The sequence below is a fragment of the Talpa europaea genome (assembly GCF_964194135.1).
Source record: "Talpa europaea genome assembly, chromosome: 6".
NCBI lineage: Eukaryota > Metazoa > Chordata > Mammalia > Eulipotyphla > Talpidae > Talpa > Talpa europaea.
In genome coordinates, this window is record NC_140072.1 from 130,141,376 (window position 1) to 130,160,720 (window position 19,345).

The following is a 19,345-nucleotide window of genomic DNA, read 5'->3' on the forward strand; positions in this document are numbered from 1 at the left end:
GTTCCAGATGTCTTCTATGAGGCTGTCTAAGGAGGTAGAGAGCTCCCCATTTCCCCTCCTACTCTTCCTAGGGAAACTGCCCTCATTTGGCGCTTTAGACCTTCTTAACAGCAAAGATACAGGCCTGAAATGTACATGCATAGTTCTTAAATTAGGGCTATTATACATATATATATATTTAAGATTTATTTATTTATGCATACAAGAGCTGGGGTGCAGGCCAGAGGTGTGGGGATGAGAGGATTCACCAGAGACAGAGTGGGGAGCAGAACAGGTGGATTGACTGAAATCCAGACACAGCGGGTGAGACAGGAAAGGTCTGATGCGCCATGTGGGTCAGCTCCCTGGCCGGGCTTATATATATGTATAATCCATGTACCTTCCTTAGACTCACTTGCAGATCTCAGAATAACAAAGCCCCTCCTGGGGCGGTTAGTGATTCCTCCTCTGCCCTAATATATGAAATTGTGCTATGAGTGGACTACTTTGGTTGTTCCCTTCAATGATGAGTTTGATTATTAAAATTCAATCATTTTTATAAAATGTGCTCAATCACTTTAATTGGATTTGTAAAAATGTATGATTTATGAAATATTATGTGGCTCCTTCTGGCTAATATCAGACTTAAAGATTATTACTATGATGACTTTTTATTCTAGTCATGTGTATGTGCACTGAAGATCAATGTGTCTAGAATTTCTCAAAAGAGGAAAAATCTACAGTTCATCTTTATACCCATTTGTACCTAACATATTAGTAGGCCTAGGGTAGGAATCAAAAATGTACAGTAATAGAACATGTAGTTTTGGTTGAGTCAAGCTGATTAGGTTCAAATCTTGGGCCTTTGCCTTACTAGCTGTGTGACCTTGGGCAGTTACTTAACCTCTCTGAGCCTTGGTTTCCACATGTGCAAAATGGACATAAAAATAAGGCCTACACCAGAGACTTACCATGAACACTAACAAAATCATTATTTTTAAGCACTTCAAAACATGCCTGGTGCACCACAAGAATTCAATAAATGTAATTTTTTTAATTATGTGAACATGCGAAAGAAGCAACAGTGACTAAGAGCATTGGCTGGGGTCATATACAGAAGTCTTGCTTCTACCTCTGGCTACATGTAGGACGTAGGAGCAGATTGCTTGTCTCTTGAGCTTCATTCTCCCATCCGTAAAGTGGAGATAGTCAGAATCCCTCCTTACTCATAGGTTTGCCTGAGACAGTGCTTGCAAAACACTGTACAGCACCTAGCATGGATATAATAATAAGTCGTCAACAGTTACAACAAAATTTGTGTTTATTTGTATTCAGTAAATGTCACCAAATAACATTATCAGACATGTAATTCTCTTAAAAAAAAAAAAAAACTGGACTCTAATGACAGGTCGAATCAGTTTATAAATAAAATTGACCAGCTTAAGTATCCAAATGTGTCTGTAGTTGGGGAACATTGGGGCCGTTCTAAGGGAAGAAACTTTCTTTCTCGAGAGGAAATAATGTCATTATCTCAATGACATTGAATCTGGATTTGTCTGGAGCGAGAGGGACCCTAAGAGTCTAGACTGAGGTCTGCCCCTGACAGAAGGGATCTGACTGTAAATCCAGCAGGCCTGTCTCAAAGTCTCCTACCTGCCCAGGTACAGGTGGGAGGAATGTCTAGCACAGGAAGCCTGAACAAAATTAGGGTGTCTACTGAGGAAGGGTCACAGTACGGGCAGATGGCAAAGATGACCTTGGATGGGTCTGTTGGTGGGGAGCATCTGTCCCGATGTGGGGGGTGGTCAGAGGGCCCAGGCGGTGGGCAGGGCAGAGGCCAAGCAGAGCTTCAATCTGGAAAGGATCCTGGGAGGAGGGGGCTTCTTAGACCTTGAACTTGGAGGTGAAGCAAGAACTCTTGCGTGGAACTGTTCTATATAAGATCTGGGATAACCAGTAGTTGAGCAAGGCCACCAGTGAGTCAGAACGTTGGGACTCGGGCAGGTAGTCACCTTCCATCAGAATGGGGTACCCAGTCAGAATCAGCCAGGGGGTTCAGGGTTTTTCCTGGGAGCTCGGGAAAGAATGAATGGGTCTGGTGGGCAGGAGGTGGAGTCATGAGACCTGGCCTCTTCACTGCCATTGGCCCTGTGTGTCCAAGTACCTGCGAAGGTGGCTCATTTCACAAGCAAGGCCACAGAAACATAGCGACCTTTGGAAAAGCAGCTTCCAAACACTGACCCGATTTCTCCATTTTCTTTGACTTCCCTCCTGCTTGGTTGAATTATTCTCTCCTACCCTCACCCCCACCTCCATGCAATTTTAATATCAAGGACAATTTTTATCGTCTTCTCTGTAATCAGGATATAAAAATTATCCCAACATTTCTCTTTGAAAATGGATCTTCAGAGACTCAGTAGGCCTTTATGCATTACTAATGAGTTCTTTAGTGAAACATTTTGTCTTTTACTAAAATAAATCTCTCCTATTAAATCTTCCATATGAAAAATCTGAGCACACTAAAGCTGACTGGTTTCATTTGCAGAAAATCATCATATTTATCAAGGATTTGGGAGTTGTTGTGGTTTGTTTTTGCTCAGACAGGGGCATGAGTTCACATGAGAAAATCAGGATACAAACCTAAAGAACCGAATCTTCAGGGTAGAAGAACCCATCTTGTTTTCTGGCACAGCCTCTAATCTCAGGAAAAGACACATGATTAGCTCATCAGATGGGTGACCATGTTGGTTTCCTGGGGCCTTGGGAACAAGTATCACAAACATGGTGGCTGTAGAGCAACAGAAATCCATTCTCTCACAGTTTGGGGGGCTGGAAGTCTGAAATCAAGCTGTTGGCAGGGCCACACCCCTTCTGAAGGGCCAGGAAGGATTTATTCTGATCGCTCAGATGCTTTTTGGATTGGAGATGGCTGACTTCTCGCTCCCTGTCTCCCCTCTATGAATGTCTGTCACTGTGTCGAATTCCGCCCCCACTGTCAATTTGGGGTTTATTGAGGTAACATTGGTTCCCAGTCACCTGAGAACCTCAGTTACACTGACCAGGCCTGCTCCGATGTGCTACCCTGGTGACTCCTTTAGAGACAGTGTCTCCGAAGGCCACACACCAAGATGCTGGGCCGGGAATGTCAGTGTATCCTTCCAGGGACACACAACTCGTGACGCTGACCACTCAGGGTCACTGCCCTAACGTTCACTGTCACACAGGACCTGCCGTTCAGTTTGAAACAACTCCTTAACATGGTCAAGCCCAATCTCGGCCACCCCGCAGCTTCTCTCACTGACCAGAGGGAGCGCTGAGAGGGTATGTTCTTGGTAAGGGGTGACCAGAATGAGCCCAGGTTGACTTCAAAGACCTGGCCTTGAAAAGTTCATTTAACTTTGAACCTCATTTCCCTTCCCTCTAAATCGGGGTCCGTATTACAAGAACGTTGCGAAGCAGCAATTAGATACTGTGTGTGAAGAATGCTTTTTCAGGTGTGATACAAATGCTCCAAGTTTCTTAAAAACAGCTCTGCAGAGGGGCAATGCTCGCAGGCAGTCCGCCTGGGTCGGGCACCCAGCTTTGCCCCCTGATGCCCTGTGTGACCTCAAGTAGTTAGCGCCTCTCTCTATGCCTCTCTCCTCCCACAAAAAGAACGTTAGCAGCACCCTGTTAAGATCTGATGCTGAAGATTAGAAGATGAACTACGAAAAGCACTTAGGAGCTGCTGGTACATGCTATGCGCACGATTATGTAAGTCTCAGCTATTTTTATCAAGGGTAGGACCACGTCTTAGTACCCTGCCTGCAATTCCATCCTAGTTTCTGGCGCAGAATAGATGCTCCCAAATTGTTTGTTGAATGAATAAAGGAATGGAGGCTGGTGGCTTCTGCCTCCCCCCACGCTGCCCCCCACAAGCAGGGTGTAAAGACCCACAGAGGTGGAAGGGGCTATCACCCTCCAGGGCTGCTTTTTCTGAACAGACTGCAGTAGTTCCATCCTCTTGGCCAGCTCCCGGCAACCCAGTGATGGTCTTTCTTGTATCGCCTCCATCACAGCGTTGATCTTAAAGAGTATCCCACCTTCCCAGCCCCCCTTCTTTTGTTGGTCTCTCTCCCTCCCCTTCCTCCTATCCTCTTTCTGCCCACCCCTTTGCAACACCCCTGTCCCACCCCTTCTGCCTCCTCCTCTTGGAAGGTCTGCCAGCCCCAAAGCCAGCAACCACAACACACTTTGTCACCAGTGTATTTATGCTAAGTATGGTAAGCAGCACATTTTATTTTTTTTAAAGATTTATTTTTGCATGCAAGAACTGGGGTACAGGCCAGAGGTGTGGGGGGTGAGAGGATTCACCAGAGACAGAGTGGGGAGCAGAACAGGCAGATCTACTGAAGTACACTGCTGAGGGGAGCAGTGGGCAAGTCAGGAGAGGTCTGCTGCACCATGTGGGTAGCTCCCTGGCCAGGAACTGAACTTGTGCTGCAGTGGCTGTAGATAGCTTCATAGGTTGCATCTTAACCCCTTGCACCACCAGGGAGGCCCTAGTAAACAGAACATTTTAATATGCATACCTGCCAGGTGGGCAGCCACCTGCAGAACTTGGCACAGCTGGTCAGGGAGGTCCCCCTGGCAGCCAGCTTTAAGTCTGAATCCTGGGATCAGAGGAGAGAATAGGGTGGGATTTGGGGGAGGGGCCAAAGTGATCCCAGATTGGGGGTGGGGGGAGGAATATCTGACACCAGATGATCCTGGGACAGCGATTACTTCCTAACTGACCCTAACTGCAACGGGAGGAATTCCAGCATTTTCGGCACAACTGCATGGGGCAGACCCGCTGCATGTCAGCCTCGAAGGCACATTGTCAGGCTGTGTCTGCATTCCAGGAAGCATTCCTCTCAGGAGGGGCTTCACACCAGGGGGTCCCGAATCCAGCTGAAAAAGAACACCCGGTCACAGAAGACGCCACCCAAGGTTTTGTGGCCAATGTTTATGGACACTTACTCCGTCCCAGGCGCGGTGCAAAGGCCTTCACAAGGCTTCGGGAATTTAGCCCCCGTGGAGGGGCTGTGAATTCCCCAGGCTTAGTTACATTTTCCAAGCCGCCAACTCTCGCTCCCCAACAGCCCCCCTGCACATACCCCCAACCTTCCTCTGAGTCATCCCTGGCCCCTAAGATGGGCAGAGTTCCCTCAGGGTTTTCCCATTAGATTTCCTCCATCGCGGCCTTGACCTAGCTGTGTTTTTATTGTCATTTAATATCGCAAGGCTTAGCGTGGAGCAGGGACTCAGTAAGATTGAGGGAGAGAAAGGAAGACAACCTTTTGATAAGCTGCACTGATGTCTTTGTGCGGGAGGGTCCATGAGCTGTGGTTTTTGAGACGAATAGTAAATAAACTAGAAAGGCCTGTCTTCCCCCACAGCAAAGAGCCTAATGCTGTCATATTAATATTTCATGGTGCCTCGTTTCACCCGTGGCCATGCTCACATTGATGAACGTGATCTTAGGAAATCTGGACACTCTCCAATCAAACAGCCAGGAGACGGGTCTTGCGTTCCCGGGATAGAATGTTACCCAAGGTACCTCCATGACTCGGAGGTTATCCACCTTCTAGTTAGATAAAATAATTTCCAAATGAAGCATCTGAGGAATACCTGGAAGTGAATACCTGGAAGTGAATTCCCTTAAATTTCTCAAGAACCCAGAGGCTCCTTTTGGTCTCCCTCATCTCTCTTCACTGGCTTATTTTCAGTTAACCTTTAGTGGACAGGATGGATATCTTTACCAGACAAGACAGGGCTTGACCGCTTAATGAAACTGACAAACAGCTCTTTCCTATCACAAGACTCCAGTAGTATAAAAAACTAACACTGCCTAGGCAATCAAAATTCATTAAAAAAATTTTAAGGGCCTCCCTGGTGGCACAAGGAGTTAAGACGCAACTTATGAAGCTATCCACAGCCACTGCAGCACGAGTTCGATCCCCAGCCAGGGAGGAACCCATATGGCACAGCAGACCTTTCCTGTTTCGCCCGCTGCTCCCCTCAGCAGTGTATTTCAGTCAGTCTGCCTGTTCTGTTCCCCACTCTGTCTCTGGTGAATCCTCTCACCCCCCACACCTCTGGCCTGTACCCCAGTTCCTGTATGCATAAATAAATTTTAAAAAATTAAGCTGCAAGCAACGGGATCTCTTTTTCTGTCTTCCCCATTTATTATTTTATGTTTTGCCTTTTTAATATGGTCACAAAATTAGGTCTTAATGGCATCTGTCAGTGGTGTCTGTAGGCAAAGTACATTGCTCTGCACTGGGGTAATGACACACGAGTCATGGGTGTGGTCACAAAGCACAAACCCCAAGGTTTTCCCAGCGATGACTGGCTTTCATAAATGCTGATCTGGACATGGCAAGACTCAGAAGCACTGGTAGCTCTCTCTGGAAGGTAAAAGCACCAGCACCGGGGGAGAGTTCAGCTCTCACCCCCACAGTCCATGTGCTGCAGTGGAATAATAGATCGTGCTGGTTACTATGGTTTTCTGGGAAGAAAATGCTAACACTCCCCAGGACGAACTGAGCTATGCATCTATACAATTTGATTCACGATTGTCCTTATTCTCCCTAAAGTCAGAAGTGCATTCCTCTGGGATGATGGTAAAGCTGGAGGCATAACTAACTGTCCATCAGCATTTGGCATTTTCCCTGGTTTACCCAACCTGCCACTTCTCCGGTCTCATGATATCTTCCTACACATTTCCTCCATGCTGTGGAAGCAACAGGGAAAAAGTAACACACCCCAGAAAAGAGAAGATTGCAAACGTTCTTGTTTGATGTATCTTTAAAAGTACAACATTTTATACTATTTACCAAAAGAGTGTATTGCATATGTTGGCTGTAAAAGATGAAATGTTTTATAAATTGAACTAAATTACTAATAAATGGAATTTACATTATATAAATTCATACATAATGTTGATGACAAAGGCATTTGTTCATTTCAGAGGAAGTTCTGGTTATCATTTGCTTGTAGCGATTCCCTGAATCCACAGTTTCTTCTAATTCTGATGCCCTTATGAGATTGTATTTTATTTGCTGTGCTGTGTAGTTGAGACTATAATACAAGATGCTCATGTGATTCAATTCATTTTTTTAAATTCAAAAGGAGCCTAAAAGCATAATCTGCCACTTGCCTTAGAGGAGAGCTATTTCAGTCCCATAGTTAATGTTATCAATGAAGCCCAGCGTAAATACCCACTTTATACCCCTACAATTTCACTTGCCCTTATCCTTCTGGAGTAGAAAGACTGGAGTAGCAAGAGAAGGTCAAGGTCAAATGTTAAACTTAACCTTTGCCACCTGACTTAAACCCATAAAAATGATGAGCCTATATAAGCCTGGTTCACCTTAAGTTTCTCCTCCTTTTAAAGGTCTCAAGAGATTTTGAGACTGTAGAGAAACTGAGGCTGTATGCATCTGATTGGTCAGCCAGCTTCATCAGAAATGCCAGGCAAACAACTTAGATATCACAAAGACCAACACCGTGGTAGTCTGACCAAGTTTCCCACTTTCAAGCTGTGTAGCTGGAGGTGCTCATGACATCCTTCTAGACCCGATTGACCTTGACTTAATTTGCCACATCTGCTGATGCACTTCACACCTCATCTGTCACAGGCAGACGTCTCGAAATTCCCAGACCACATGGGGACTGTGCCAGCACGCATCACAGGGGGCAGCTTTTACTGTAACTTGGTTTTGTGGCTTTCCCCCTTCACTAGACTAGGGACATTCAAGGGGGAATTAGACCAGGGATCGAAAACATAGCAAATTATTATTTTTTTCAGAGCAACTCCATTCTTTCTCAACTCTCAGGGCCCTCAGAAGGAGCTGAGACGGAATATGATCATACCTATTTGGCAGATGAGAAGATTGAGACATGGACTATTATCATGATTATTTTTTAATTTGATGGAATCATTTTGGGATGAAACTATCACCTGAATTCCAAGATTTCCCCACATAAACACAAAGCTACTTGAAACTCTGGATTAGTCATACCATATTAATCAGTCCTGGCAAGTTTCAACAGAGAAAAAAATCAAAGAAAAACAGATCTGAGGCTCTTTTGAAGAGAAAAATGGCCAATGTTGGCACTGATTATGAGAACAAGAATAACAAAGGGTTAAAGAGGTTGGCATGCAGGCCAGTGAGAAACACAGAAGTAGAGAAGCTAAGCTAATATTAGGAGGGTTGTTTTTAATACCCTATACTTTTATCAACATGTGGAGAAGGTGGTAATAGTAATGAGGAAGATGGTGGTGATAACTCATAGAGGCCTTGCTATGTGCCAGGGACTGTTCAAACACTCCAAGTGTGTTAGCTCTTAACCCTTACCCAGCCTGTGAGGCAGGAATCGTAGTTAGCCGCCTCTGACAGATGTGGCTGCTGCAAGGACACAGGGCCGCACTGGCACTGATGCCCAAGAGCATCAGCGCTGGATTCTCACCCAGGTAGTCTGGTGCAGGAACTGCTGAAAGTGTTTCTCTGGGACAGGTTTCAAGACACAACAGGCTATGGGACAAAAGCATCTGTTGGGACATCAGGATGTCACTGGCCAAGTGTCATGCATGTAGAACGCAAGGGACCCGAGAGAGAGGCTCTTCCATGGCTTTCCATGGGCAGTGTTGGGTTTCAAAGCAGGGGCCTGGACTCACTTTCAGAGCACTTACTGTCTGCCCTCAATTTTAGGATCAGTACCCACCAGCCCACAGCCTGGTCTTCTCGCTTGAAAACACCATCACCTGCTCAAACACTGGGTGCACAAGTCCCAGTAGGAAGAGGCAGATTCTGTAGGTCTGGCTATGACCCCGACCCCACCCCCAAATTGTTCTTCCCCAAAAGGGTTTTTTAAGAGTCTGCTCAGCCATGATCAGCCCCCATGAAGTCATAGTTTAGATTGTTCCCAAGTAGCACGTACAGCAGGCTAGACTGTTCCAGTTCCTAGCATGTAAAATCTATTGCTTTTTCCCTGGAATATTAGTGGGATGTAGTTGTGCATTAGCTATTCCTGTGGGCAAAAATCTATTGTTAATTCCTTTAACAATCTCCTAATTAATCTGTTTTCTTTTTTGCTTCCATATTTTAATTGACTTTTTCAATTAGGAGCATCCTCAGAAAAGATTCTAAAAATTACTTGTTTTAAAATAAGCAATTAGAAAATCTCATTTTCCAATTATGCTTTTTCTTTCTCACACCGACCTGATTTTGAAAGCTTTTCTTAGCCAAAGTCCCTTTATTCTCCCTCACGCCATGTAGTGTAACAGTGGTGTAATTCCAGCAACTCCAATCTGTTATTCTGCCAAGTACATATTACAGTTATTTAGCGTCTTTCTTCACCCTGTTGAGAATCAACATGGATACTCAGCATTAGAATTTTCCATCTTTGCTTATTTTAATAAGCTTAATTCAGCTGCAAATTCTAAGTTGCTTCTCCTTGTTTCATCCTCCCTAATCCAAATAATCCTGGAGAAATTTTTGGAGGTGAGATAAACTACCCACATCATAGGTACTCTTTCAGAATTCTGTTAGTTTTTAAATAAGTGCTCTCCAAATAATACAAAATATAGTAAAATTGGAGATGGCAAATCTAATAAGCAGACTAAGGATTTACAAGCAGCAGATAGTGTAAATCTCATCTTGTTATTCTGTTTAAAAACTTTCAAAAGGAATGAAGTTCATCCCCTGCACTTGGCTCCCTTATTTCTTTGTAACCCAGCAACCATCTACAACTTCCTGTGTCATCTCTTATCACCCTCCTATTCTAACCCACACCCCTGCGTACCCCAGCCTGGAGAACCTTCATCACGCCCGCATGGTACATTCTCCTGGCCCAGTTTCTTTCTTTTGTCCTCATTTTATATTTTCCCCTCAACACACACACACACACACACACGCACACACACTGCTCACTCCCCTGCTCAGTTTCTCCTCACCCTTCTGGTCTTCAGAGCCCTTCCCTGACCCTGCAGGGCCCACACCTCTCTGTGTTCTCTACAGCACACATCACTGTTGGTCATACATTTGTCTGTGTCATGATCTGGCTACTATCCATCCATCCACTAGACGGCAGGCTTCCAGAAGGAAGACAGCAGGCCTTCTGTTGCTCAGCCATGGTGAACTCATACCTCCAATGCCTGGCACATAAATATTTGTTCTCAATAAATATTTATGGACTGTCCACAGGGAGGAGACCCCAGTGTGAAGCATACCCAGGACAGTGGTGAGTGTGATCCAGACCACCTGTCATTTCCATACCTGCCACGTCCCACCTGGCATGAGCAAAGCCCTGAACGCTGACATGACTCAGGAGTGCCTGTCTCCACGTCAGCCCCTGGGGGAGGCCGTCTCTCTGGTTGGGACTCCAGTTTTTCAATTTGTAAGACTTCATGAAGACTCTGGAAGGGCTCTTTCCCACTCCATCCTGCACAAGCTGCACCAGCCCCCTTTTCAAGGGGCCAGTCCCTACTTCTCTTATCTTGGGAAATATTGTTTAGCCAAGAGCTAAAGGTAGAAAGAGTTAAAATAAAACCAAAAAACAAATCCTAGTTGTCACAGAAAGATTTTTCCAGGGCATTATTTTTTTTTCTTGGACTATAACCAGGAGACACAAGTCTGACACAAGTCTGACACTTGTCTTGTTTCACCATGATAACTAAGGGTCCCCCGCATTTCTGCACACTGCTCTCCCCCATTTGGTCATGACAACTCTCTTTAATAGTCAACAGTTTGTGCGCGATGATGCATATCCTGACAAATCGTATGCCTTAGTGCAAACTTCCTTACAGATTGTTTACTGTGTCAAATAGCTTGTTATATTTTGACAGTAGCTTTTCCTTTAGGGTTTTACGCTTCTGTAGGATCCTTTACTAAAAACCTGCTCCCTAGTCTTTCCTGGGGCTTGAATTAATCTGGTTCAGACACCATGGTACAATCGACGTTGAAATATTAATACAGGGTTGAGCTGGGGTTCAGATCTGTCTCTTTAAACAGAGGTACTTGCAGAAATAGCCTGTATATAGAAGACAGTTGAGTAGAAGATACCTGAATAAACATAATAATGTTTCAAAATGAAAGTTCTAGATTCTGTGGAAGAACCATTCAACTTCATTAATATAAGTCTGTAATCTGGCACTTACTATAAATAAAACATCATATAAAATAGTTTTCCTTTGTTTGGTAATAACAACACTTACTCAGTTCTTATTAGTATGTGCCAGACATTGCTATAAATCTTGTCCGTATATTAATTCATTTAATCCTACAACAGCCCTTAGAGGAAAACACAGTAATTATTTCACTATGCAGATAAAAAAAAAAAAACTGATGCACCACAAACTCAAGTCATTTCCTCTAACACCTTAACTTTGACCTCACCTTAACTGATAAACTCAGTCACCCCTCTCTCCCCCTACCAATGCAGAGGCCCACGCAAATGATCTCTTTCCAGGCCCAAATCTTCACTGATACTTGGTTTTATTTCATTCATTTTTAATTTTTCCCCACCACGATTCCTCATGTTCCCTTGTCCCTTCCCCCCACTTAATCTCAGAGTCCTCAAGGTGTTTGCTGCTGTCTACTTTGGAAAGTGTTTATTTTATCCAATTGTCTGCTTTGTAATCGTCCAGTATTTGTTTTTATCATTCTGAGTTACTCTGCTGCGTATAATTCTCTCAAACTCCTTCCATTTTGTTGAAAATGGCTGCATTTCATCCTTTTTATGACTATCTAATGTTCCACGGAGTTGGATATGCCACATCTTCTTGATCCAGTTGTCCATAGTTGGACATTTAATCTGCTTCCATGTTCTTGCTGTTGTAAATAATGCTGCTATGGACACTGTGGAACATGTGGGCTTTTGTATAGATGGTTTCATATTCTCTGGATAGATGCCCAGGAGGGAATTGCTGGGTCATACAATAATTTCATTTTTAGCTTTTTATTTTTTTAAAGATTTATTTATTTATTTATACAAGCACTGGGTACAGTCAGAAGCACGGGAGGGTGAGAGAATTCACCAGAACCAGAGCGGGGAGCAGAGCAGGCAGAAGGACCGAAGTACACTGCTGAGGGGAGCAGCGGGCGGCAGGAGAGGTCTGCGCGCCATGTGGGGCCCTTGCTGGTGGCCAGGGATCGAACCAGCGCTGCAGAGGCTGTGGGCAGCTTCGCAGCCCAGTGCTCAACCACTGCGCCACCAGGGAGGCCCTTTCCTTAATTTTAAACTGCTGGGTATTATGATGGAATTGATCCAGGTAGACGTGGATTTAGACTCTGTCCTTCCCACTTACTAGTTATATGACCTTGGGAAAGTTCCTTAATTTCCCTGAGCCCATTTGCTATTTTGTAGATTGGAGATGTCACAGCTACTATACAAAGAAAATGAGGAGACTCTCTGTAAATTCCCAGTATGTGATCAACAACATTCCTCACTCCGTGTGTAAGACCACACTGTGATTACATTAATTCACAGGAAAAAGAAATTTCCATCAATAAATTACAAATTTCATGTTGTAAATCATGTTCCATTGGCTAAAAAATGTTCCCGAAGAGTCCCAGTAATATCAAGAGATAACAACATTGACTCAAAAACCCATATTTTTGCAGCCTAATCAAAAATTTTGTGTGCAACAACAAAACATTACACTAGATGACGAGCGATGAAAGTGATGATTAGCTGAATGAGCACAACTTAATCGCCCAACTGGTAGAAGTGTGGACATTTCGCTAATTCCATTCTCCTCTCTACACAGCTCTGTGTACCCAAAGCCCCTCATTAGCCTGTGTCTGCGTTTGTGGCCATGAACCCATAAGCACACCTGGTATTGTGAACCTTCCTGGGTGTCAACCTCTAAGTGAAACGATTATGTCTGAAGAGAATTAGGGTTAAGGATGGCAGAGAGAAGTCTCAAGTGGCTTCTCCTCATCCTCTGTCCAAGAAACGTCATTTTTGTTTACTCCTCCCTTCCCCTGCTGATGAGCAGTGATTATGTCTTTTATCCGGAAACCATCTCCCTTCATAGATGATGCGGATGCATTTAGGTGCCTGACATGAGGCAGCAATCCAGAGATTGATCACACACCTATGTTTTAGGAGCTTGTCCCATATGAATGCTTTCTTGGTAATCTGATTTTAGCAACAGAAAGACGAAGGCAATTGCCAAAGGAGGGCAGGAAGGGAAGTAAAATAAGAGATTCCTGAAGCAAGTAGGTAAGACAGGAGAGACCCTGAAGGTCACGAAGCAATGAGCCAGGTAAAGTTAGGATAGAAAGTGGATCCCCCAGAAATGCAGCAAGAAGCTGATGGAGAGAGAAAGAGTCGCTCCTAGACTGTGCTGATGTCATTGTTTTTTTTTTTTTTCAGTCGTGGTTCTAGCTTACCTGTATCTTTACACTAGACCTTCAGATGTTTGATCTGCAATGTCTATTTTGGTGCATAAGCCGAATGAGACATTCACAATGAGAACTGGAGACTAAGGAGACACACTGACTTAGCAGATACGTGACCAGGCACTTCCGATGTCCGCAGTGCCCGCCACGTGTCCTCCCTGCAGCAGGTGACACACCTTCTTGCTGCCAGCAGACAGGCCTAGCACAGCATCGGTGGATGGCACAGACCACCAGGACTGAGTCTGAGACCGATGTCTGCCCTTCTGCACAAGAGCGGTGGAGACTCACACCCAGAGAGGGGGCCCGAGCTGCTGAAAGTACAGCTGAAATTACGGGCAGCAGAGTGGGGACTGCAGATGTTTAGAATTAGGGTGACTATAGACAGATGTGTTTCCCCAGATCCACCAAGCTTGCTTTTTAAAATTATTTTTATATCTGGTAAACAAACCCATGTTCTCTTCTTGGTTGCAAATAGACTAATTCTTTAGGGAATGATAATACTTGTGCTGGTTAACACAGTTTGCTGTTCTTTCCCCGGAAATTGCATAATTCACACATCAACATGATTCTCTCAATTGGTAGTTTTGAAAACTTGGGATTTCAACATAAACACTACCATTTGCAATTCCCCTTCAAGGCAGGCTGCCCGCACACCTGACGCCAAATCCTTTTGTTTGTTTGGTTTTGCTTTGCCAGCTTTAATGTCCAAATGCTACTTTAACCATGAACGCTCATCAGAATGTTATAGCACGACATTAAGTCCGAAGCCCGTGTCACAAGTCCCGAGTGTGGGCCAGGAGCACAAGGCAGCAGCTTTATGAAGCAAACTGACCAGTTGCAGGTGGTCATCTTAGTTTATGTCGGGAAATGTCACTTCTGCATGTATTACTAAGAAATTCCTACACCTGTCTACCCTGACCCTTTCTTCATTAGCTGAACTAGGCATCCTCAAGCAATCTGAAGACATATCTCAAGAAGTTACCACTCTCTCCACTGCGCATATCTGGCATATGCTGTGTCACCACTACAGCACGCACAAAGCAATGTACAGCGTGTTCAGAAACTCCTTTGAGGGGGTCAAGGGGCTCCTCTGATTGCCTTCCACCCTGCCCACAGGAAAGGTCTGTCTGTCCACTGAGCAGCCACCTCTTTTGAGAGCCGGTTGTCAGTTAGAATCCATTAAAAGCAACAGGAACCAAAAATATCTAGGAAGCTTCTTTGTGTGACAGATTTGAGCAAGTTGGATAAGCAGCCGATGCAAGAGTCACTCCTCCCTGACAAACGTGTGCACACACAGACACGGTTACACACACACACATGCACACGCATGTGTTTGGGAGGAGTACATGGGATCTTTGCCTCTGTACTCATGGAGTGATTGTGAAATGGTTGACAATACAGTGGCAAGCTACTTAGTCCTAAACCAAAACGTTCATTTTACAGGGCCGTTGCTCCAGAGAGAACTGCAAGTATCTTCACCCTCCAACGCATTTAAAAACGCAACTAGAAATTAATGGGAGGAACAATTTGATCCAGCAAAAAACTGCAGCAGCGATGCTTGCCCAGCAGATGCAATTTATGTTTCCAGGAACCCCGCTTCATCCAGTGGTGAGTACAGCCTGCTCGCCGGGCTTGACACGGTGGGTGCTGGTAACAGGCACACCACCTAGGAATAGCATGACCTCCTTCTTCTTGGACTACAATTAAGGCAAATGACTTTAGAGCTAAGTAGGTGCTAAAAACTATGTTTACAAAAGTACTAAAATGGAAAAAAATGTAGGTGGCAGCAGTAGGCCAAGACCGTTTCCAGTGATCAACTGGGAAATTGTTTCATTCCAAAGCGTTCTCCCCAACAGAACCCGTACTTGAACCATCTGAGAGGAGAAATTGCTATACCTCTTCCTTTAGAGTAGGAATGAATGACCTGAAACACCTTTATTGATGTAGCAGATTGTTTACTTCAATGGCATCATGTTCAGGATGAGGGAAGTGAGAAACTGGAGAAGTTAAATGATTCAGCCAATGTCGTACAGCTAAGAAGCTATAGAGCTTGGGCATCGTGGCCTGGGCACCTTCTAGAATCTGCACCTGAGTTTTTAGGGCAGCCCCAGAAAGGCTCTCTGGGCCCTCTATGCCTCCTGTCTCTCAGAGACCTGTGAAAGGTATGGCAAGACCCCAAATGCCCAGGCGAGTCCAGTCCCTGAACGTGTATGGTGTCAAATTTTCTTGGTGATTTCACAGTGTTTGAAACTATGTCCTTAAAGGTCTGAAAATTGCTTGTTTTTTTGTAATGATTCATTTATTTATGCATACAAGAGCTGGGGTACAGGCCAGAGATGTGGGGGGGGTGAGAGGATCCACCAGAGACAGAGTGGGGAACAGAACAGGCAGATTGACCAAGGTACACTGCAGGGGGCAAGTCAGGAGAGGTCTGCTGCACCATGTGGGTAGCTCCCTAGCTGGGGATCGAACTCATGCTGCAATGGCTGGGGGTATCTTCATAGTGTTGTGCTTAACCCCTTGCGCCACCAGGGAGGCCCTGAAAATTGCTTTTAAAATGAGGCCTGAGGGCCTCCCCGGTGGCGCAGCGGTTGAGCGCTGGGTTGCGAAGCTGCCCGCAGCCTCTGCAGCGACGGTTCCATCCCCGGCTGCTCCCTGGCCGCCGGGTGAGGGTACCACATGGCGCGCAGACCTCTCCTGCCGCCCGCTGCTCCCCTCAGCAGTGTACTTCGGTCCTTCTGCCTGCTCTGCTCCCCGCTCTGGCTCTGGTGAATTCTCTCACCCTCCCGCGCTTCTGACTGTACCCAGTGCATGTATAAACAAAACAAACAAACAAACAAATAAATAAATAAAACATGCCTCTATATAAAAAAATAAATAAATAAATAAATAAAATGAGGCCTGAGGGAGTACATTTGACTCTAGTGTATGTCATTTACATTTGTGATTATTATTTACAAGTTAAATTTTTAAAAATCAGGGCCAATAACATATGAAATTTGCTTTTTTTTTTTTACCAAAGTATACTCCATACACACAAAAGATTTGTTTAAAAATCAGTCTTTATTGTATAAAAAGGCTGTTATTGAAAGCTGCCAAATGAAAAGGGACAGCAAGAGTGAGTTCGGTTTTCTTTTTGTGTGTCTGTGAGATGAGCTGGGGAGGAGAGTGGGGGAGGGGGAGAGGATCTAGCACATCTGCTTGCCTCAAGGATTCTGTTCAAGAGTTGTGGCCCAAAGTAATCAGGAATCAAGTAGAGGGTCCAGTGCAGGGGAGCTCCACAATAATTAAGGTGCAGTCTTCGGGGCGCAGACATGGAAAAGGCCCAGTAAGATTCAGGCACAAGAAATTACGATATTTGAATCAGACAAGAAAGACTCCTGGACAAGGTGCCTAGTGAGTGAATCCAAAAGGGAGTCAGCCTAGACAGAAGACCCGCCCGGAGTTCTGGACACATTTAACACCCCAAATAGGCATTTAAGTGGATCTGTTGAAAAACCACACACAAGTATAATTTATGGTTCTTTTTACTGATGTGTGCATATAAATTATTTTATTAAATTACCTAAATGCTGAAATAATTTTCTTATACACATTAAATAATGTCTATGGGGATAAATTTAGAACCACCGAGGTCAACACCGTAATACTCCCCATGTATCTCACTCATTTTAATCATTCTTTTCCTATTTGTTTAGAATTCATAAGGATTGACCCCTGTCCTCAATAATGCTACTGTTAATAAGAAAATTCCATTCTTGTTGCCATCTTTAGTGAATCATTTTTTTGAAAGTTATGTCTATTTGTCTCAAAATTAATAAGAAGTTCATAATCCTGGTTACTCTGTGAAAAGGGAATATTATGTTTAAATATGTTCGTAGAAGTTTTTCAACTACAAGAACTATTAGAATTTTAAAAAGATGGTGAATTTGAGTCATCAAGTTTGCAGACAAATAACTCCAGAGTCTCAGGGAAGAATTAGTGAGCAAGCACAGGGTCATAGGCTTGGTAACAGCCCCCCAAAGATCCCTGGAACCTATAAATGTCACCTCTGTGGAAGCGGGGTCTTTGCAGATGTGATTAAGTCAGACATCTTGAGATGGGTCATCCTCCAGGACTAAACGAATCACGTGTCCTTGGGAGAGAGGCCGAGCTGAGATGTGGACACATGCAGAAGCGGGAGAAGCTGTGTGAAGACCCCAGAGGCAGAGGCTGGAGTGACAAGACCACACACCAGGAAATATCCCAGCCACCAGAAGACAGAAGAGACGGGGATGAATTCTTCCCTAGAGCCTCTGGAAGGACTGGCATCCTGTCAACACCTCGATTTGGGGCCTTCAGACTAGGGTCCCCAGAACTAGGCGGAGATAAATGTGCCTTGGGTTAAGCCACCAAGTTTGTGGTTTGAGGCGCAGCCGCAAGAAACTTGTCTGTGTGGACCTTTGGTGAAAACAAATAAATTGAGCAACAGAGAGCAGCAAGGAGCACCCCGCTTTCAGGTCTCTAAGGAGCTGTGGGTGCTTTTTCCGCTTCCTGTCTCCCATCCTTCCTGAGGCCTTTCCCCAGACATCTTTCAACCCTGATCTCCGTATTGACCCCTTTCGCCTCCATTGTGTTCAGCGCACGCCCTTTCTCACGATGCTCGCCTCTCTCTGCCCGCCAAGCCTGTGCGCTGTCTGTGCACGGCCGTGTCTGCCTACCGGCTCCTTCGTGGCCTCGGCCATGCTGGCAGCGGTAGATCCTCTGCACATCAAGAACAGCCAGATGCGTATCCTCTGTCTCCTCCAAGCCCCGGGCTCCTATCTCTGGCTTCCTAGTGGATTCACCTTTAAAGTTCTCACCGGAACATGGCGCTTACAAAACCAAATTCCTCTGTGTTCCCCTTGCAGGAAATGGGCCGATCAACCAGCGTGTCAAACCCAAACCAGACTCTCTCACAGGATCTCCCACGCCCCAGCCACTAGCACCCTTCAAGCCCCTCTACTCTCCCCCACCCCGAGCAGCTTTGTCTGAGCCCCCATCCACCTCTTGTCAAAACAGGATCTAAACATTTCCTTCCTAAGCCCTCAACTTCCATTCTTGTCTTATGCCAATATACCCTGCGTGCAGCAGCCAGAGGAATCTCTTCAAAGCATCAATGGGGTCACCTCACTCCCTTACTTAACATCCTTCAGCGCTTTCCCACCTCACTAAAGACAAACCCTGCGCATGGGACCCTGCCTGCTCTGGAGCGTTGTCTGTGATCCTTCCCCAGCTCCGGCTCCTCTCCCTGCACCCACTAGATCAAACCAGGCCTGCAGTTCTGAGAACACACTGAGCTTCGTTTGTCTCCCTGCCTTTGCTCTTGCTGGAAGCATCTTACTATCTACGTGGTATTTCCATCTTCCTCGTTCTGACTCCAGACCTGCCCCCCCACACCCCCCACCGTGACCCGCCACGGCTCTATCTATCAACCAGGCTCCTTCCTTTCTGCTTATCTGTAAAAATGACTTGTATGGGTTTGTCCTTTGTCAGTAGGGTTTAAGCTCAGTAAAAATCCAGTCTCCTGGCACCACGTCTCTACCGATGAATATTTGCTAAATGAGTGAAAATGCCAACTTTCCTTCCTCTTACCTCTCTTCTGGCTCAAATTCTCTGTATTTGAAAAATCCCCTTCATCTTACTCCTCCTGGCAGTTTTTCTCTTTCGAAGTTCTGGTGGGTGTAACAATGATGTTCTGTTTCCCTTCTTTCCCAGCCCAGCGTGTCACCACCCCCCGGCCCATAGCCTACATGTGTACCCTCAAGGTCCAGGGGGGTCACCCTCGGTGGGATGGAGGATGGCCCAGTCCTGGGAGGCCAAGTTGAGTTGAGTTTTGCCTTCCAGAGAGGGAGGAGGCTTAAGGCGTGCCATGTTTTAAGCCCTTCAGTTTGAGTGCCAAATACCTACCCTTT

At 45.3% G+C, this 19,345-nt stretch overlaps 1 protein-coding gene across 9 annotated transcripts in view; it reads left to right on the top strand.

Moving 5' to 3' along the window:
• MBNL2 (muscleblind like splicing regulator 2) overlaps positions 1 to 19,345 on the top strand; it is a gene marked incomplete at both ends in the record, with an annotated part of 101,409 nt that overhangs the window by 38,063 nt on the left and 44,001 nt on the right. For 7 of the 9 annotated variants that reach the window (XM_084235709.1, XM_084235710.1, XM_084235711.1 and 4 more), the window contains one exon: positions 14,856 to 15,020. The exons of the other annotated variants lie outside the window; for them this stretch is intronic. In XM_084235709.1, coding sequence (XP_084091835.1) covers positions 14,856 to 15,020 — 165 coding nt within the window. The remainder of the gene's footprint in view (positions 1 to 14,855; positions 15,021 to 19,345) is intronic. 9 annotated transcript variants of the gene reach the window in all.